Below are 22,102 nucleotides of genomic sequence, written 5' to 3'. Positions count from 1 at the left end.
GAATACTCAAGAAAGAATTGGTATTATCAATAACCAAGTGTGTACGTGTATGTGTACTTTGTACCTTACAAATAGATTCTGTGTATTCTTCTCGTGTGCCCAAAGAACTTACAGAAGCAATGATCTTTGCTTGCTTGTTTGTTTTAAATTCACACGTTTGAAAATTTTGCTAATTGTTTACAATGATGTAACCAACATCAGAATCGGTGGAAAGTTTCCTCATCCTAAAAGTTTGAATTTGAAGCCCTCCCGTCTCCTCTTGCTCATGGCAGACACTAATCTGCCTTCTGTCACTATACTTCTGCTTTTTCTAAAATTTCATATAAATGGAGTGGTAGAGTATAGAGTCTTGTATGTTGTCTTCTTTCATTTAGCAGAATCTTTTTGAGATTCATCTATGTTATCGCTTGTGTTAATAATTTGTTTCTAAAATTGCTGAGTAGTATTCCATGGTAAGCATGTATCACAATTTATTCACCAGTTGGTGGACTTTTGGTTGTTTCTAGGTTTTGGCTTCTAGGGTTTGGCTATTATGAATAATGCTGCTGTGGACAGATGCTTTCATTTGTCTTGTGTAAATACCTAGGACTGCACTTGCTGGGTCATGTGGTAAATGTATGTGAAACACTGCTGACAGTGTTTCAAGGTGGCTGGAACGTTTTCATTCTCACCAGCAATACATGAGGGTTCCCCTTTTCCATATCCTTGCCCAAACTTGATATTGTCTGTCTTTTTAACTGTTGTCGTTTTAGTGCATATGTGATTGTGTCTCATTGTGGTTTAAAATTACATTTCTCTGGTGTCTAGTGATGTTGAATATTATTTCGTGTGTTTATTTGACCATTCCTATAACTTCTTTTGTGAAATGTCTGTTCAAATAATATGCCCAATTTTTAAATTGGGTTATTTGTCTTCCTTTTATTAAGTTGTAAGAGATCCTTAAATAGTGTGGCCCTTTATCAGTTATACGTTTTGCAGTTTGATAGCCACTTTATTTTCTTAACTATGTTTTTCAAACAGCAACAATATGTAATCTTGATGAAGTCCAGTTAATCAATATTTTCCTCTTAGAGTTTATGCTTTTGATGTGCAGTTTAAGAAGTCTTGGCCTAACCTAATGTCACAAAGATTTTTCTTGTTTTTTTCTAGACATTTAATAGTTTTACATCTTACGTGTAGGTTTATGATCCACTTTGAGATAATTTTTATATCTGGTGTTAGAGAAGGGTTGAGTCCCATTTCTTTCCCGCATTGATATCCAGTGTTCCAGCATCATTTGTTGAAAAGACAATATTCTTTCCATTTAATTGCCTTGGGATCTTTGTAGAACAACAATTGCTGATATAATTGTGGATCACCTCTCCAATTTTTGACCCAGAATATGTAATGCTTTTCTTCTTGTCTTTAGTTCAGGTCAGCTGCTTCAACATTTAGGAGCAGTGTCTTTACATTTGAGTCGATGGTCACTGACATCTCATTTTGCACTCCACCTGGGTCAATAAAAGACAATGGCAGAAGGAGAAAACTTGTGGTTTCTTATTTCTTAAAGAGGAGTGACTGTGGTGGCAGTATACCAAATACTTGCAGCCCGATACCCATTTAGTTGCCAATGGGACAAAATTCAGCCACCTGAGGCTGAAATTGTAACCCTAAATAATCATATTTTAAAATAATAAGCATTTGATGAGCACTTACTTTGTGCTGGGCATCATTCTAAGTGATATATACTCATCTAATCCTCACAAAAGCCCTATGAGGTACTATTATTGTCATCTGTGTTTTCCAAATGAGGATACTAAGGCACAGAAAGCATAAGGACACCCATGGTCGCACCGTAGTAAGTGGCAGAGATGGGACTTGCCACAAGCTGTCGGGCTCCAGGGCCAGTGTCCTTAGCCATTACCTCTACACTCAGAGACACTGTGGGACCTTCCAGTTCTTAGGAGCTCCATAACTGAACATAGTGCCTTGCTTAAATGTGTTTGTTTTCTTAATGAGGATTCTTTGTCTACGTCATTAGCTATTTCTCATCTTTCATATGAGAATAAGAGGAACAAAAGGAACCAGCTCTCTGCAGCGTTGGGAGGGCCTCACAGTAGACAAGTCACATTAGCAGCCCTTCTTTTCCTGGCCTGTCATTCCTGAGTGCCTGCTGCATTCTATGAAATTGGGGAATGAGCAGAGTGAGACACAATAAATTCCCTGCCCTTACCAGGCTTCCGTATTTCTTGGGTTCTGGTAGCTTTATATCAAACCTTCAGTGTCCTTGTAATAAAAATATTATCTTAAAGTTTGCTCCTTTAGCGTCCTGTGTGGTGTGGCTTAAAAGAGTCAACAACCTGCTGCTGCTGCTGCTTTTTTTTTTTCAAACTGAGCAAGGGATCTCGTAGGGTTTTTGGTATTGTTGAATATTTGATTTGCCCTCAAGCAGTCAGGGGTGCTTCTGTAGAGAAAAGCAAGTCATTCCACGTAGGAATGTGAGGTGCATACTTTTTCACTAAAGGGTTGCTACTAATGTTTTTCTCACACAGTACAGAAATATTACATTAGTCACAGAAGAGTCCGTGGATGTGGTCCAATGTCAGCGGAACCATCATGCTACTTGGAGGATGTGTTATGAGCTGTGTTTGTGTTGTAGGTAAAGAGGCTTATGAAAGGACGCAATTGTATTTGGGGTTTTATTTTGAAGTGGATGAGAAAGCAACTTACCAGAAACTAAATGTGAAAATTATTTCCACCGAGTATGGTTTAGCTGCTCTCCTAGTCTTGGAAATCAGTGTTTACATTGCATATTATAATTCAATCTGATGTAAATTAAATGGAATGATTTATCATGATCTTTAGCCATGGCACTGTCAACTGGTTATAAGATCAGGTGAGCTCAGAGTGATTTCACCAAGTAAATTTCACTAAGGAAAAGTTGTCTAAAACCTAGCACTTACTTTAGGCAAACTACTAAAATGGCTACTACTTGTTGAATTAGCAAGTTTCATTTGCTGTTAGAGATGGCTGCTTCTCTCTCTCTCTCTCTCTCTCTCTCTCTCTCTCTGTCTCTGTGTGTGTGTGTGTGTGTGTGTGTGTGTGTGTGTATAGTGATACCAGGGAAGGGAGCAGTTTGGTTCAACTGAAGCTAGTAGCATTAAAAAGTTCTTTAATGAATTTATTTTAGCTAATTGGATTTATATTTTATTTTGTGTCCTCTTTGTAGTAACATTTGGTAAATATTTGTTTATACTGGGTGTTAGGCATTGTGCTAGACGTGGGAGTAGAGGGCAGGAGGTGTGCCTTGGTTTCTGCGCTCTAGAAGGTTACTATCTATATAGCTGCTATTTATTGAGTACTACTGTGTGCCAGGCACTGTGGCTTACACACTTTATTTCTAATATCTACTATACCACAATTCTGCAAGGAAGGTATTACTCTTCCCACTTTACAGATGAAAAAACAGAGCTTCAGAGAGGTTATGAACGTGCCAAAGGTCACACAGCTAATAAGCAGAGTATAGTTGATAAATATAAAACAGGGTAGTATTAATACCTAGAATGCTTTTAGGAAACATGTAAACCTTGAGAGATGCAAGAAAGAGTTTTTATAGAAAAATCATATGTATTGTCATCATAAGAATCAAAGTAGAAGAAAGAATTTGCTATTCTGTACTACAATTTTGTATGTCAGCTAACATAAGTCTAACTGTATGAATGAAGGAACACCAGATCTCAGTGATTTGATACACTAAATGTTTATTTCTTGCTAATAATAATCTTGATAGATGTCTGCAGACCTGTCTTTTGATCAGGAATCCAGGTTCCCTCCATCTTGTGACATTACCATCTCTATATGTGGCTTCAGGGTCATCCCAGCTGGGGAAGAGAGACCATGGAGATGGCACACTGAGTTGTAAATACTATGACCTGGAAGTATTGCTATTACCCCTGTTCACATTTCATTGGCTAGAACCAGTCACATGGTCTTAACTAACTGCAAGAGGTTAAGAGAAGTCTAGTTTTCCCGTGTGCTCAGGAATGAGGATGATTTATGTGTGAGCACCAGATATCTCTACCATGTGTTTCATTATTTAGTGCCTGGTATGTTATTTGTCAAATTAACATAGTTTGCAGAGAAACCTGAAATAAAATCAAAGAATTATTATTTGTTATACCCAACAGACATATGATGGTTATATCCCTTGATGTTATATTCATCTGTAGCCTGATACTGGAAGTTACCCTGGATCTAAACCCTGTCCAACTGATAGTTCATTTCCCACCACAAACTTAAAGAATAAAATCTTAAAAATGTTGATTCAAGTACTGAAATGGAACATGGCTTCACTTTTTGATCAGTGCAACCAATTTTGTTGTTTTTATTTTAAATACATGATATAGTGCATATGGTACCACTAAAACTTCTGTTATTTTATTAGTTTGTTTTTGCACCAAGCAAAATTTTGGAAAATCCTTAGCATACACATTTTATACTTGGGAAGGATTTAGGTTTCTCTATACATAGTCAAATTTTGCGAGATTGGATGGCCTATTATTAGGTTCCTAGGGGCCATCTACCCAGCTCTTGAATAGAACGGCTCTGGAAATCCCCGTTCTGTTAAAGCTGTTACTTTGCAGCACCATTTGATGCTTTGATCACTGTCTCTTGAAAATGCTCTTAGCTTTATGTCCGCAGCTTCAGTTATCATCTATGTCCTGAATACTTTTCACATTATTTTTCTCCAGCCCAGCTCTCTCTGAGCTCCAGACCTTTATGTGCAACTGCCTGTTTGACTCTCCACCAGCTCAAAATCTGACTTACATCTTCCCTCACGTTCTCTGCTCTAGTGGAGTGGCACCACCGTCCTTCTGGTTTCTCAAGCAACGAGGATTTTTTTCTTGATGCTTTGCTCTACGATAATTCCCATCTAAGTCATTATCAGTTCTATCAACTTCACTTTCTTAAATCTCTCTGAAATCATTTATCTCCATTCTACTTCCACCATACTGACCCAAGCTGTCATTATCTCTGGCCTGTAATACTGTCCACTTTTGTGCACTGTACCTGGGATGGTCTTTTCAGAATGCTAATCTGATCATGACACCCTCTCACTGAAATCCCATTGTTTTCAGGATTAAGATCTAAATCTTTAACGGGTTTACAAGGCCTTGCACGTTCTGTTTCTCGTCCGCCTTTCCCACCTCATCTTGCACATCTTTCCCCCTGGTGCTCTCTGCTCTGAGCGTCATTCAGTTCTGTGAACCTGATATGCTCCCTCCTGCCTCAGGACCCATGTGCCTGCTACTCCATGTTTTAGGACTGTGCTGTGCAATACTGCAGTCACTAGCCACCTGTGGCTATTAAAATTGAATAAAATTAAAAATTCAATTCCTCAGTCCCACTATCTCCATTTTAAGTGCTCAGAAGGTGCATGTGGCTAGTGGCTACCATATTAGTGAAGATATAGAACACTTCCATCTTTGCATAAAGTTCTATTGGACAATGCTATTCTAGAATATTCTTTACTACCTTCCACACCCTTCCTCCTGTGTGACTACCTCAAGGGAGCCTTCCCTGTCCTCCCCTTTCAGTTCCTAGTAAAGTCAGTTTTCTTTGTATCTAAGTCCACCAGCCAAAGACTACCATGAACACATCTGTAGTCAAAGTTACATTTATTTAGGTTGCTTCTGCAAGGGGCCCTTAGGGACAACTCAGCAAGAGAGAGTTGGGAGGAGCTCTTGGTAGTGTTTGGGCTTGTTCTGGATGAGTCTAAGAAGGGATCATGGAAGTGACAACCAGCTCTGGATTTCATATGTCAAGACCTTGGGGCAGTCTAGAAACTGGGTACCTCGGTCGTCATTGTTCAGGAGATGGGATGAACAAAGCAGGGCTGAGGCTATCTTTGCCAAGAAGGCATCAGTCCCGCAGAAGGGGGGGATGTTACTCACTTTTGTACCTGTGTTATTGTCTTCTGGGGTTCTGTTGGGAGCATTGCTTATCTTCTGTTGGCCTTGTCCGTGTGCTGTTGGAAGCAGTACATTCTGTTAGAAGCATCAAGGCTGATTGTCAGTGGGACTGATTTTTACTTTCTCGGTGGTGATGTGCTCTCCTAGAACTCTGTTGTTCTTCTTAGAGTGCTTGCACACAGTTTGTAAATTTTTAAATTAATGATTATTTGACTAATATTTTTCATCTACTATGTCGGAAGCTTCATGACAGCAGGGACTGCTTCTCTGTGGTATCCATAGCACCTAGCATGGTGTCTGATGCAAAGTAGATGCTCAGCAAATATTTACTGAAAGAGTGGATGAATGAATAAATGAATCATAAGACCTAAAAAATTGGTGGCTGATCAAAGACATGGAATTATTTCGCTATATCTGATTTTACCACTGTTAAGGAATCATTGTCTTTTCCTAGTAGATTCTTAGTTGATGTCTCTTTCCTCCCACCCAAGGAAAAAACTAGAATTCTAATATTCAACATTTAAATATAACATTCTAATATTCCTTGATGTCTAAAGTCCTTTAAGGATAATCTAGAAAATATATGTTACCATACTTCCTTTACTACCATTTTTCTCAGGCCAAATGATTAAGAAATGTATAGATGCACTGCATCAAATCACAGCAAGGTATGGTGATGTTGGCTGTCTGCCTGCCTTTTGGCATCCTACAAATTATATTAAAATGTTTCCAAACAGTTGTGGAAACTTGGTAATTGTAGTCAGAATGGCCTGAGTGTTTTGGTTCTAATTCTTTCTTTTTTTGACCAAAATTGTTTATTTGACTAAATTCTATTTCATGCATAAGCATGACAGTCTCTCCTGTTTATTAGAGTTTGGCAACAAAAAGAAAACCAAGCAGGGCTTCCCTGGTGGCGCAGTGGTTGAGAGTCCGCCTGCCGATGCAGGGGACACGGGTTCGTGCCCCAGTCTGGGAAGATCCCACATTCCGCGGAGCGGCTGGGCCCGTGAGCCATGGCCGCTTAGCCTGCGCGTCCGGAGCCTGTGCTCCGCAACGGGAGAGGCCACAACAGTGAGAGGCCCGTGTAACGCAAAAAAAAAAAAAAAAGAAAAAAAAAGAAAAAAAAAAGAAAACCAAGCAGCCTTGTACAGCAATAGTGAAAATGCCAAGGGTGAGGGTAGCCTACAGTTTTACTGTAGGATAAATATATATATATATATTTTAAAGGCCTCTCTCCCTTTGGCCATATCAACAATAATTTAGGGCCATCATAAAGGATTGTGATGTTTTCCAGGTAGAGTATACATTTAATTTTTTTAAATTATAAAGATAATGTAACCGAATTAAGGATAAATGTTTAAACTCGGAAAAAGTAATATCCATGTCAGTAATATGTCAACTATTTTAATTTTTTCATAGTTCTTGTTTACATGCTCATATTATTGGATTAAGAGTTTTTATTTGTTAGCCCATAGTTGACAGTCTCTTTGAGTCTGAATAGTTGTAGTATATCACATCTTCTTACATCCCCTGGGACATTAGAACCCTAGAATGTATCGGTCCAATATGTTTTAGTAAGCAAGTCTATCCTCAGGCTGCACAGTGCCATGGCATGGGCAATGAACTCATTCAGGGCCTTGCTTATTAATACTGGTTCACCATGTGTTGTTACGGGTTACCACATATTCCTTCAAAGAAGACCTTTGAAATGCATCTTCTCTGTCTTGGAGTCATTTCCTTAAATGTTCTTTTCATCATGCTACCTTCCTACTCCAAAATTTCCTAATTCTTAAATATATTAAGGATCAAAGCAAAGTTCACAACAGCCATAAAATCTTTCCAGAATTTTGCTGATCTTCCTTTCCTGGTAATGTTCATTCTGTACTTTTCCAGTCAGGACACCTGAATAAATGAATGGATGAATGCTTTAACATAGACCTTCATATCTAGTCATTTGCTGTATTTCAGTTTCTTTTGTTGTCATTTTTCATATGAATTTACTCACCTCCTCAACCAATTTTTATATATTTGAGGCAAAGAAAGTGCCTTATATATTTTCTCTATGTCTCTTGGCACCAGTCAGATGCTGAAGCCCCAGAATATTTCCATTTAATGCCTTGTTGATGGGTTGACTGATTGCAAAAGAAACACAAATCTGTATCTTTGAGTCTCTGTCATGATTAATAAACTAGTTAACAAATACTTGTCAGATGCTCCTGGGCTGCGTTTGGGTAAACTTTGAAGGGCAAACTGTCTTCTCGGATCCATGGAGTTTATAAGACTGTATATAAAGAAAGATCCTATGTATGTACATATAAAGTGTGAGGTGAGGGCACACTGCATTCAAGTGATGGTGGTTAGAGATTGTGAAGGAAATTTGGAAAATAGCTGTGAGTAAACCTTTCCGGAGAAGGAAATCTTTGAATTACTTGTCAAAGAATGGAAGTTTATGGCAGAGAAATGAAAGGCAAGACGGTTGTTTCTTAGAAAGAGACACTAGAAAAAAGGCCACAGCAGAAGGTCCAGATCTGTGTGGTCCACCAAGTGCTTTTTCATCAATATTCTATTATATTTACTTTAGGATCAAGAGTTAGGGCTTTTGGTGCATCTACTTTTAAGAAGATTCTAAAGTGTAGCAAAGTGCATCCTACTTGCACTAAATATACAACAACTGAATGTCTGTGGACCCAAGCCTTTTCGCATGTAATACTAAGACTTAGAATTTCCCTCTGCAAAATTACTTTTAACACTCTTGTGATAATGAAGATCTTAGAGAAGGGCATTGAGTACGATCAAGTGATTACTATAGAACAGAATTTTTGTTGTTGTTGTTGCTGGAAGAAGAAAATGTCAGTGTGAACTTCAGTTTCACAATTTTGCCTGAGTATGGAACAGAATTTAATACACATAGATAGAGCTCACCACGTTCCAGGAACTGTTTGTAGTACTTTATCTCTGCTAATGCATTTAATTCTTCTCATCACTATAAGTAGGCATTTTACAGCTGAAGAGAATACGGCACTTGCCTCAGTCTACATAGGCAGCAGGTAAAAGAGCTAGAACTTGACCCTAGAACTTGACTCTAGAAAGTCTTGCTCCAAAAACTATGCCCCAGAGCTCTAAATACTGCTTTATGATACGCTATGTGGCTTCTCTGTAATGAGTATTCCGTTAACTCAGAATTTGTGGCTTTTGGAATAAGTGTTGGAGATAAGAAAATGGAAGAGATGTTTACATGTTTGAGGAAACAGTTTCCAGCACCTGGAGACAATTTAGGAACACCTGTGGACGTGTCAATGTGGACATGTGAATAAAAGCACAAATGCATTTTCTGTTGAATGTAATTCTCAGTGTGCAGGTGGTATGCAAGTTCTATACACAAATGGTAACTATTTTCACTGTAGTTGAAAACATAATACCAAAAAAATGTGTAATTTTCTTTTCTAAAATGAGGATAAAACAGTTTGGATACATTTGTCACTTTTTTTTTTTTCTGCATAATGACTCACTATTTGTTTTAATTTTGATGACTTTTAAATTTTGCAGAAATTCCGGAGTGCTTCAGTTGGGGCTGAGGAGTACATGTACGACCAGACATCAAGGTAGGTTACAGGAGATGCCCCTAGAAGCTGATGAACTGATAACTGTTTAAATGTATCGTCAAGTTATACTTTTACACCTTTAAAAGAAATTCTTTTCTCTACACAATGACTTCTAAATTACTGTTTCCAGTCTTGATCAATTTTCTGAGACCTACCTGTACCCTTCCTTTGTCCTTTTGCTGCTAGACATCCCTTCTTAGGTGTTCCTCTAAACCTCAGGCACTTGGGCCTCCAGCACAGCATGTACGTGTCTTTTCCTCTTCTTTCCTTCCTTCTTCACTTGCTTCACATCTGTTCTTCCACTTTTATTTCTTGTTGTGCCTGATGATGCCATCCTCCCAGCCACACACTCCAGAGGTGCAAGGTGCTTGCCTTCCTGCTACACGTTCATGGCATTTGCCAAGTGCTGGATGTCCTATCCCCCTGTCCTGTCTCTTCCAATTTACTCTTGTGTGTATGCTTCTGAGCTGTTGCAACATAACAGGTTGCCCTGCCAGCACTTTCTTTTCCCTTCCATTCCACTTTGGCCATTTCTTCCTACTAGCTGTCACAGACTTTGGTGCCTTCCATCTTCCAGCAATGAGATAGGGATTGAGGATAAGTTATAACCTGTCCTTAAAAGAGGCCCATAGACTTTTGCAGGAGACCTGTGTGATGTCATACAAATTGCAATACATTTGCAAAATGATGAGTCCTGCTACAGAGATACATGAATAGACAGCTGAGATGACCTGCAGGCCTGGGTGTGTGGGGGGTGTGAGTGGGATGGGACCAGAGGAAAGCTTTACAAGAAGCAGCATTTGAACTGGATCTTGATGGATTATCAGGAGTTTTCCAGGGAAAGAAGGAGGATTAAGAACATTCTAGGTAGAGGGGCCACATGTTCAAAGTCCCTGTTCGTGATCATGCCTGTAGACAGGAGAGAATGGCAAGGATGAATTAATCCATCCCATTTATAAAACTTATCAGTGATTTCACCATTTCAGACAGAATAAGACACCAATTCCTTATGAAGGTAGTTGGGGCCCTCTATGTGCTGGTCCCTTTTTACTGTAAACCTTGTCCCCCACTGTTTTTCTTGGCCCTTTACTTTTACATGTATGGCCCTCTTCTCCTCTCTCTGTTTCTGCTTGAAGCCCTCCTGCCCCTTCAGGGTCTTGCTCCAGCCTCAGGCTCCCCAGTCACCCTCTCCAGATTCCCCCAGCCAGAATTTGGGTGTGCAGTGGTGGTGAAGGGTAGGGGAGAGGCAGAGAAGATAAAGTTCCAAATGACCTTCTAAAACGTGGAAATACATGTATAATTTGCATGCTGTCAATCCAGATAACCATGCAGCCAGCTATCAGGCCAGTGAAAAGAGCAACGACCTACCAGTCATGTGACCTGGTGTCTCTTTCTGCTGCTGTCATTGTCTCCAGGGGTGAGCAAGTTTCTCAGTCTCTCCTCAGCTGTGAAATGAGGAAAGTGGTTCTCATCTTGTGTTGTGGATGAGCTTGGGGGACGTGAATCCCTTGAAATTATATTAAAAATCATTAGTGTTCATATGTGCTTTTATCTGGGAAGAGGGTTCACAGCTTTCTTCATGGTTTTCAAGCAGTCTGTGCCCTAGACAAGTTGCACGCTCCTGGTCTAGGTGATTCCTAATATCCTGTCCAGGTCTCAAACTTTATGATTCAGTGGGTTATCTTGAAATTGCTTTTTCTAGGCAAAATGACAGTGGAATTGGTTCTGTCTTGAATGATTTATTTCCCACCTTATTCTAAGACCCATATTCTGGAATTTGCTTTGTTTATCAGCTTAAGCCTAAGATTTTTATCATGGAAGAGGAATATTATTTTGCCCTTCAAATTTCTTTCTCATTATAAAAGTTAAAAAAAAAATCAAACATTGCAGAAATAGTCAACATAGAAAGCAAGAGTCCCCCATAATCTTGTAAGTAGATCATTTGAAGAGGCAAACTTCAGTCATTTTTGCACACAGCCTTTCACAGACTGAAATTAAAGAGCTAAAAAAATAGATAGACCCAGTGAAGAGCCTCTGATGATTCTCAGGAAACACACAAAGCACTTGTAATTGGATCATCACTGTGTGCCGTCCTGCAGTGTGACAGAAATAAATATTCTGAATGAGCATCTTAAAAGATTTGACTCATATCCGTTGCTCGTTTTAAACAATGGGCATATTCTTCAAAGTTGGGAAAATCAGTGTTTTTATTTTATAAGTTAACTTATATTTGTAAAATATTAGGGAAATTATTAAGAGCAGGGATCTGCAAACTTGTTTTCTGTAATGGGCTAGATACTAAGTATTTTAGGTTTGGCATACTACACAGTCTCTATCACAGCTACTCAGCCCTGCTGTGGCAACGCAAACAAACAAGTGTAGCTGTGTTCTAGTAAAACTTTATTTACAAAGAACAGGCAGCTAGCTGGCTTTGGCTGACAGACCATTGTTTGCAACCTCCTGATTTAGAGCAGTGACCCTGTCATGAGTTCTTTTGCAGGCTTAAAAAACAAAACCCCCAAATCAAAACATACTCCCTGTTATGGAGCTAGATTCCATATAGATTTCAATAATGAATGAGTTCTAGATTTTTACATTTTGAACTATTTTAAAGTGGGATGTAGCTATTTGCAACACCTTGGCTAGACAAAAGAAAGTTGGTATACGGATGAATTGAACAAAAGCATTCACATATTTGACTTGTTGCTAGGATGAAAGTGGCAAATTTTAGCGATTCTTAAGTTCAGGCATTACCAAGGACCAACTAAAACCTAACAGAGGCTCCCCCAGCTCCGCCTGGCACAAGTAGGCGGGCACATTGTGGACTTTCTCCCCTTCTAAACCATCTGGTTTATGGGCCACTATTAGAAATGTTGTGTGCAGTGTACTAACAGTGACCTTTGGTATGGTCTCATCTCTTTTGCCATGTGCTGTGTTTTGTCTCTGAAATGGAGTAAACGTTGGTTAATATTCATACAAAATGCTATTGATGTGAAATTGATCCAGAAGCCAGAAATGTCCAAGTGAATGAATCTGACCGCTATTTGTCTTCTGTTCACAGTGGCACATTTCAGTACACCCTGGAAGCCACCAAATCTCTCCGTCAGAAGCAGGGGGAGGGCCCCATGACCTACCTCAACAAGGGACAGTTCTATGCCATCACGCTCAGCGAGACGGGGGACAACAAGTGCTTCCGACACCCCATCAGCAAAGTCAGGGTAAGGGCCTCATTTCTCCAGTAAAGCACAGAGGGATCAGGTGAAAGCAGTGACTACCTGCCAGCCTTGTGGAAGGGCATGGAAAAAATCCCAAAATAAATAATTCTAGAACAAATGTCAGAGAGTTGGGGCAAGAGAACTTACTGGCTTGCAGTTTATCATTTTAATCAGTAACTAATAAACCCCAGGGAAGGGACGTGGTTGGAACATGCTTTCTGACTGTATCCGAGGAATTTCCCCAGCTTCATTCATTGCCTACGTGCTACCTAGTTGTTGTCGTCGTTGTTTTCAATCAAATGATGTGCAGTTTTCAAGTAAGCAGCTGTAAGTCAGAGCGTATGTGTGGGCAGGAAAGAGCTGGGCTTTCTTCTGGAAAGGAGGGTGCAATTCATTCCGCGTCCCTGGGCCCTCCGCAGCTTTGCTAAAAGACTTCTGCAGCCTGGCACTTACTCAGGAGTCAAGAGGTGGGCATGATATGATCCCTACCAGGAGTGACTTGGAGGAATTTTCACATTCACGAGTTATTAGTTCTATTTGTGGGACATGAAACTGCCTTGGAAGCCTGCCAGCTTCTGGCATTCTCGCTACTGCCAAGAAGGGAGGGAACTGGTAATCCCTGTCGACTGAAAAGGAGAATTATAGCAGAGCTCTCAAAAGAGGCTGAAGGAGTTTCCTGCCCTGTTGTAAAATGATTTATGCTGCTGTGTGCGTGGTGTGCACTCCTAAGCTCTTTCTTCTGCGTACTGAGAAAGGAGCGCCGGGCTGTGCCGAGCCCAGTGAGTTTACCCCAACCCAGATTCCCAGGCAAAGGTAACCCCTGAGGTAGAAGAGAAGAGAGTGTCCAGGCACCTGCTGGCCGGTTTGCCTGTTACTAGCTTTTAGGTAAAATCGTTGCAGTGCTGCTTTCTTGAATCAACCCGGTTTTACGGCTTTGTTTCCATGAGAAAGACAGGGAAGAATTGCTGCTCGTTTGTCCAGCAGGCCTTTCTCCCTCCGAGGCCATCCCAGTTCCAGATCAGAGTGACAGGAGGCAGGAGGCAGGGCAGTTGAGAGTGAGGGGAAAGACAGGGAGGATGTGGGACTAACGACCCACCTGAGGCTGAACCCGTGGCAGGTGGAAGAGTGCTGAGTGTGCCCTCCAGAGGAGCTAGTATGTTCCAACCCTGAGGTCAAGGCTACGGTGGAGGTATGCTGTCAGCCACAGCGGCATCATCGTCACCATCAATCATCATCATCCCCATCATCACAACAACCAGAGCCACCATATAACAGCTAGTTTTTATTGAGTGTATCTTCTATGTGCTGGGCACTGTGTTAAGCACTGTACGTCTAGTAACTCGTTGAAACTAACAACCGCCCTATGAAATAGGCATTCCTTTTATAATGTTACAGATGAACAAACTTGGCCTTTTAGAAGCTAGCAACTGACCAAGGTTACATAGCTCAAACGTGAGGGAACTGGGTTATATCCCCAAGCAGTCAGACCCCTGAACCTACTCTCTTAACCACTAAGTGTACTGTGTTGAGTAGCATGGAGGCCTGAAAGGTAGACGGATTTTAGCATGGAATCCACCTCTGGAAATATATCCTAGAATTTGTATCCTAAACCCTCACATGTGGATGCCTGGTAAGAAGACACTGGATACATATTCTTAAAAAAAAAAAAATCTTGTAAATTACAAGTGTGTAACTCATGTATACACCTTGGTAACAACACTGTTATCATCACCCTGAAAAGATAACGCATGGTTAGTAGTAACCTGAGGCCATGACAACAGTTTGTAGTGCAGGAACTTTTCCAAGAATTTTCTTTCATTGAAATCATGGAAATAATTACATATAGAAATTTTATTTCCTTCTGTTGCATTTTGCCTAAAACCAAGAGCCTTCCTTCTCTTAAGGACTTCAGTCTAACAGCCTTGGAGAGTAGGATGGCCCTTCTCAGAATGGATCTTTCTTACTCCTAGGCTCTGTTAGAGCCAGCAGTGTGGAGAAATGAGGGATGCACTTGGAACCTCCTAGCGCTGATTTCTGAGAACAGCGTTGCATCCCATGTCGAAGCGTAGCCGTGGCAATAGCAGTTTCAAACGGCCTTTCTCCTTACCACTGGAAAAATACATTTCCATCCCAAGAATACGCCATTTTAGTCATGTGCTACAAAAAATTACCTGAAATGTTCTTTTTATTTTGGAACAGACAGAAAAAAACACCAGGAGGCTGGGCAGTAAACTCTTACGTATAAATGGAAAAGCCTGCGGAAGGGGGAGGGAGGATGGAGAGAGGCTGAGCCCAGAGCTCCACCAGCCCAGCCAGTGGATCCCTTTCTTGTCAGCTCTCCTCCATGCCTTTGAGGGTCTGCCGCTTGTGAATGCAAAGAGTATGGATGCATATTTCTAAACTAGCTTTTCTAACAAACACCTGCTTTCTTGTGTAACAGATGTTTACATACCACTGGGAATAAGCCAGATTTTGACCTGACAGTTCAGTCACAAACACATATTTGGTATCTCTTATTTGTCGGGCACCAGGGCCCCCGTGGTGAGTGACTCTGTCCCAGCCCTCATTGAGATAGGCATCGGTGGGAAGACATTGCCATGGACTGAATCATTGTAAATAATTAGGTAGATGACTACAAGTCTGTGAAATGCTTCAAAGGAGAAGTTATTAAAGAATGGGAGTCATTGAAACACTCTTCTGGAATAGCAGAAAAATGTCTAAGAAGTAGTTTGCATATGGAATGAGGGGGGGAGTATATTCCTGGATACGGTATTCCTCATGCTGTAATTACAGGGGTTTTGCTTTTTGTTCTTTTGGTTTGTTTATTTTTGATACCTCCTCCATCTCATAAATGACAATGAATTAACATATATTTAGTTGAACAAGGCTGTAACTTAGAAGTGAAAGCAGTTTGGGATACTTATTTCTACAAGACATTATTAGTTTCTCATGCTCATTTTAAAAGTACATCCACATATTTTTATAAATCACATAGTTGACCTTGTAGCTTTTGGTCTCTGAAATATCTGTAGCTTAGATCTTCGTTCATCAATATGAGCTCATCTTTTAGTATTTCTCTCATTATTCCCACTAATCCAGCCAGAGGCACTTAATTAGGCCAGAAACAGATGTTTGCTCCTTTACAAAAGCACCAAATTCTATGTTTAAGGATATGAAATTTCAAAAATGTTCTTGTTTCCAGTACAAGAAAAAAATCTTTTTTGGTATGCCCACTCAGCTCACACAGTAATAAATTTGCTGGTAAATTGGATAATCTGTTTGTTTATGATTCATGGTGAAAATGATGTAGCGTTCTTTTTCACTATGTGCTGTTCTCGTTTCCCATTCATTTTTTTAAAGTAGTCCCATTTTCAAACAAGACAAACCATACGCCTGGGCTTGTTGGGCTTTTCTAAAGCAAGAAAAACAAATTTACAGAAATTACAGCAACCCACCTCTGATAGAACTTCTAGAACTGGAGAGTGTGTGAAGCAGGAGGTGCTGAACAGAAAGTAAGCTCCGTGGTTCTCCCCCTCTGCAGAGCGTGGTAATGGTGGTCTTCAGTGAAGACAAAAACCGGGACGAGCAGCTGAAATACTGGAAGTACTGGCACTCTCGACAGCACACGGCCAAGCAGAGGGTCCTCGACATCGGTAAGTTGACCTTGACCTCCCGGCACGGTCTTTGGTAAACTGCCATGTTGTCATGATGCAAAGGAGAGCCCAGCCCAGAAATCACAGCTGGGACCCACATCACTCTCATGAGGTGCCAGCCACTAGTCTGTGCACCTTTCCTATGTTTTAGTACATTTAGTACAAATCAGGCTGAGAAGTCAAAATCAGGCTAAGCTGAGAGCAAAACACTTTTCGTTCCATAAAAGTCAACTGTGTCTCCTATAATAATAGATTTAGCTTTGCAACGGCCGTGCCAGTTTCTAAAATATATTTCCATGCCCTCTTGTGTTTGAGCCTAATGATTGGCAGGCAGGCCAGAGGAACTGTTATCCCCCTGTGGCGCGAATAACCTCAGCTCATTTGGCTCTAGGGTACTTGCGAAGGTCACGTGACTAGATACAGCATCCTCGTTCTCTAATTCTCCATCCCATGTTCCTTCCATCCAAACACATGTCTAGTGCAAATGATCCTAGGTGATCAGACAAATGCAATGTTTGAGAGAGCTTTCCCGGCAGCAGAGAAGGAATGGACCTGCCAAGTGCATTTTCTGGAATCTGTACATTCCTACACATGATGTCTGTTCTTCAGAGACCTAGAGCCCTCTGGACAAGACTCAGAGTCCCGTCAGGAAAGCAGAGCCCACACCAGGTGGTTCCGTGGAGACAATTCATTGCCAGAGTTGGGAGGGCTGAAGGCACCGTGAGACAGTGCAGACAGGAGCAACAGCACGAGTCAGCTGCTCTTAGCTGGAGGGCCAGAGGATCGAAGGGAGAGGTGCTAGTGTTGTGAGAGCTGCCCAGCAGGAACAGGCACCAGCTGGAGCTGGGACCAGCTTTCCAAGAGCAGGCAGAACCTCAGAGGAGTCGCTGCCAGAGACACCCCTCAGTGCCAAGAGGGCAGGGGGAGAGGGGCTGCCCTGGCTTCGCCCTGCCTCCCAGTCTCCCCCAGTGCTTCCCGGTGGCCACATTACCCTGAAGCAGAGGGCACGTGACCCTGGCACATGCACTTTGCAGGAATCAACCTCTGAGACACAGAGCAAAGCAGGGGAAGTCAGGGATTGCATCTCAAAGTACCTAGAAATTACTTAAAAACGCAGTAATACAGTAAGTCCCCTACCAACGAACGAGGTCCCTTCCAAGAGCGCGTTTGCAAGTCCAATTTGTTCGTAAGTCCACCAAAGTTAGCCTGGGTACCCAACTAGCACAATTGGCTATATAGTACAGTACTGTAATAGGTTTATAATACTTTTCACACAGATAATACATAAAAGCGAACACAAAAAACGAAGAAAACATTTCTAATCTTACAGTACAGTACCTTGAGAAGTACAGTAGTACAGTACAATAGCTGGCCTACAGGGGCTGGCATCGAGTGAACAGGCAAGAAGAGTTACTGACTGGAGGAGGGAGAGGAGGTGGGAGACGGTAGAGCTGAAGGGTCCTCAGCAATAGGGGACGGAGGGCAGGCTGCAATCTCACTCAGGCCTGACGCTGATGGCACAGGTTCTGCTTCCTTGCTGGATTCAATTCTATCTACCCTCTTGAAAAAACGATCCAGTGATACTGTACCACTGTACTCTGTACTGTACTGTACAGTAAAGTACACAAAAGCACCACCACTTGCAGAGGACGCACGCAGGTGACAGTGTACACCAGACACATGAGCTAACTTACATGACTGGACACGTGAACACAGGTTCGAATCTTTGAAAGTTCACAACTTGAAGGCAGGAGACTTAATGTATATGTGTTTCTAAGTAATTTTAACACTTTATCTACTTGCTGCTTCCATGAGAAATAAATCATTTCTCATTTATAGGCTTTATTTTCACATTTTGCAGACCAACAGCGTACAGCCCCAGTGAGGATAGGCCAAGCAAGGTTTCCACTGTGTTGGATACCAGAGGTGTTAATGAACCATTAAAAGGATGTTTACTTTGATTTCTTTCGCATTGTAACGAAGGATTTTTCAGACCTTCCATCTCACACTTGCTAGGGCCCCTTGACCAATGGCAGAGAAGTTAGTAACTAGGTGAGGGTTAGAGACTCACTGTAGAACATATTGAAACTAACTTGCTGTTTTTTCTTGCAAAATGGCTACACCACTCCTCCCCCTTCCCCCCTGCCACACATACACATCTGTAAACTCATCAAGCTTATTTATCTAATGAACTAGGAAGCCGAGGTCTAGAGAGGCTCACTGACCCACCTTTCCAAGTGACTTGTCCTCAGATAATTAGGGCAGGAATTAGTGCAAGAGCTGGGATAAAAACAGTATTCCTCACCCAGGTCATCATACCCTGAACCCCCGAAACTGACTGACTAGGGCGAAGGATTTGGGGATACTTGCCATAACCTGCTTTGCAGCCAATCTGCACAGAGCAGAGGAACAATTTTATTTTATTTGAAAAGTTTAGCCTTATAATTATTGCCCAAGAAAATGAGAGGAGCAGTTAAATAGAAATATGGACCAGGTCCAAATAAGGCAAATAATAAAAGCATTTTCCTGGCATACCTATTGGTTTAAATTTCATGTCGTTACAAGGTTTACTTTTCTTAGACTAGAATGATCTCTCAGGTCTCATACGATTTCAGATCTTACCTCTTTGCTTTATCACCTCTTGCCTGCCTTTTCTCCCTCGTGTAACCCTTTACACATGTGTGTGTGCCCACATGTACATACACGATTCATCATTGAGATGTGTGACTCTTACCAAGTAGCTTCATGGCCACTTGGGCAACTTGCTCTGAATCTGAGGTGAAGACACTGAATCAACCCCTTAGCTTCAAATGGAAAATCAATTTTCAGACCACAGTCTCTACCCCTAATCTCAACCTGACAGGATTAGGAAATATGCAAAAACTCTCATCTAATTCATTCTTGTACTAGATTAAAAAAAAAAAAATCAAGCCCTTTGTTCCTCTGCCAGTGGGTGGTTAACACCATTTCCAATAGAATGGGGAAGTTGATGCTGCCACAGCACATGTGTCTGTGTGTGGAAGCCGTCACCGGTAGTCACTATGCAGGGCCGTGTAGAGAATGTTCGTGTGGCTGTACCTTGGCTGCTGAGGGGGTAGGGAGGCCCAAGAGTGTGTATGCTATACCGTTGTCATTTGGGGTTGAGAACCTTCTAGTAGCCTGCAGAAGAAAAGGAAGGATCCAAAATTATGTAATGTGTTATCTTTCTTCACCTCCATGAACTGGAGGTTAAAGTCAGGGCTCCAAAGTTGCAGTTCCCACGCCTCCACCAGCCACTGTGGTCAGCAGGTTCAGCTGAGCCCTGCAGGTAGTGAACTTGAAGCTCATGTTAGAGACTGAGATGAGGCCCCTTTTGCTAAAACAAGCATTCATAACCTTGGTCCTTGGGGTCTGTGGGTGTGGGCTACAGGGGAACCTCAAACTCCTCAAATTACGCGTAACACAATTTTGTGTGTATGGGTGTGCACATCCTTTCCTCTCCTTTCCGGGGGTGCCTGGGACAAGCAGCCTGTCTCCAGCACGCGGCCTCCCTCCCTCCACTCCAGGAGAAGCCCGATGGAGCTCTTACCTCTCTTTGTGTCTTTCCTTCTTCAACATCCCCTCAGCACTCACACTCAAGGATTCTCCTGGCATTTCTTGTACCTGAAATAATCATGCCTGGAGAACATTCTGCATCTTCCCTGACATAAGTCTGTCTCCCTTGGATAAGATTGTTGGCTGTTCTTTGTGGCTACTCTTCATCTCCCACATACTCTTGATGCTCTGAGTAGCCCCTGTGTGCTGGCTGCCTGGTGGGAGAGGACCCTCTGCGTCCCCGATGGAGCCCTGTCTGTGGATCCGTGGAAAGGAGAGTGAGAGCCTGAGGGCCAGGGAAGGAGGCTGCCCCTCAGAGCACGTGGCGCCTCAGCTCCCAGCTTCCTGTGTGCTGAGTGGAGTTCTCGGTGAGGCCATCCCTGCCTCACACCAGTGACATCCCTCCTTGAGTGGATACTCCCATGATGCCCAGCTTGTTCCCTCACTTCTTGGAGGCTTTGCCTGTTGTCACCTTATCAGAGAGACCTTCCCTATCGCCTTACCCAAAGTCACCCCCTCATCACTCTCAAGCTCCCTTAATTTTAGTTTACTGCAGACAGCTTGTTATCACCTAACATGTTATTATGAATATATGTTTCTATTTCTTATTGTGTGCCCCCTCCTACTAGAATAAGCCTGTAAGAGCAGGCACTTGTCTGATTTGTTCTCTGCTCCAGCCCCAATGCTTAGCACAGAGCCCAAGTCATCGTGAGTGTTCAATAAATATTTCCTGAAGGAATGAATGAGTGAATGAATGAATGAATGAACAAATGTATGGATGAAACTCTTACTACAGTGACGGGAGGCAGGCTTTCGAAGGAGTGAACTGTGTCTTAATAAAAGCTCCCATGTGTCTGTTGCCTTCTTTGTACTGGGCTCTTTCTGTGCATCAGACATAAACATTTTGTCCTTCCTCCTGAAAACAACTTACTTTGTTGTTTAAAAACTGAGATGGTGAGGGGCTAAGAATTTTACCCAGGGTCAAATCCCTGGTAAGTGAAGATGGAAACCCAGGAATGCTGGAGTTTGCACCCCTTGTTTTATTTTTTATTACTCTGTGTCTTTACTCCACTGTCTATTGTCTTTGTATCCTGACCTGTAGATAGTTCTTGGCCCCCATCAGGCCATGCAGAGTGACTGCACACATTCATGAATTGACCTTGCATTGAGGTCCTTCTTCTCTCCTCTACGCCTTTCTCTCCAGACATTGAGAACATCTTGCACTCTGGGTGGTAGGACTCTTGGCCGCTACTAGTTCTGATGTTTCTGAAAGCCAGTTCGGAGACGTGGTTCTTGTACATTAGGCCATAAACTCTGTTGGTGGGGAAGGAAGCATTAGCAATTAGCTCTTACTGGATATAAGTACAACAAGCCAACCCCAGCCCACGTGCCTTCTGCTGCTGGGCAAAGCACACAAGCAGAGTTCTCCAGGTTTCACAAGTTCTTTCTTGGGAGCTCATCGGATAACAGAATTATTCCAGGTCATAGATACGTTTACATTCTGCAGCCCAGAGATTGTCCCTGTGCCAATTGTACCTACTGTATGGAATCGCCGCTTTGACGATATCTGTCGTTTGCTCCTCTCTGAGGGTGAAAGCCCCTAAGGGGGCATGGAGTTAGTGCCGGTCCCATCTTAGTTACCACCAGCTTGCAGAAAGGCAGAGTGATTCCACATTCGCTGAGCAAATGGACCCTTTGTTAGGAACAGGCAATTCAGAGATATATAAATAGGGTGGAGCCCCCTCCTCGAACTGCTCAAGTCTGGAGGCAAGAAGATGACCAGCTAAGATACCACGCGTGAGGGGCACATGGGAAGAGCCCTTCCCTGAGATGTTTCTAAGACCCCTCGGAAAAGATAACAAGAGTGGCTGAGCTCGAAAAGGTGGCGGAGAGTGCTGTGAGCCAGGGAAGCAGCCCACGCGGAGGTGCAGGAATCCAGACAGAAAAACCAGAGTGAGATTGGCACATAATTTTATAAAATCTGGTAAAACTGTTGGCAAAGATGGGAGGGGTGGAAACTCTCGCGCATGCTGGTGGGAGTGTCATCGATTCAACTTACACAGGGAGTGGGGAGAAGGAGGGAAGTCCCGAGTAAACTGGGTTGAGAA

The 22,102-nt window shown here is 42.2% G+C and overlaps 1 protein-coding gene across 2 annotated transcripts in view; it reads left to right on the top strand.

Annotated features, from left to right (window-relative positions):
- GRHL2 (grainyhead like transcription factor 2) overlaps positions 1–22,102 on the top strand; it is a 165,416-nt gene that overhangs the window by 62,432 nt on the left and 80,882 nt on the right. For both annotated transcript variants that reach the window (XM_067711598.1, XM_067711597.1), the window contains exons 5-7: positions 9,498–9,553; positions 12,615–12,771; positions 16,310–16,421. In XM_067711598.1, the coding sequence (XP_067567699.1) occupies positions 9,498–9,553; positions 12,615–12,771; positions 16,310–16,421 (325 nt within the window). The remainder of the gene's footprint in view (positions 1–9,497; positions 9,554–12,614; positions 12,772–16,309; positions 16,422–22,102) is intronic.

Source organism: Pseudorca crassidens, chromosome 17 (genome assembly GCF_039906515.1).
Source record: "Pseudorca crassidens isolate mPseCra1 chromosome 17, mPseCra1.hap1, whole genome shotgun sequence".
NCBI classification, from domain to species: domain Eukaryota; kingdom Metazoa; phylum Chordata; class Mammalia; order Artiodactyla; family Delphinidae; genus Pseudorca; species Pseudorca crassidens.
The sequence above is the reverse complement of the archived record's forward strand: the minus strand, read 5'-3'. Positions and strand labels throughout refer to the sequence as shown.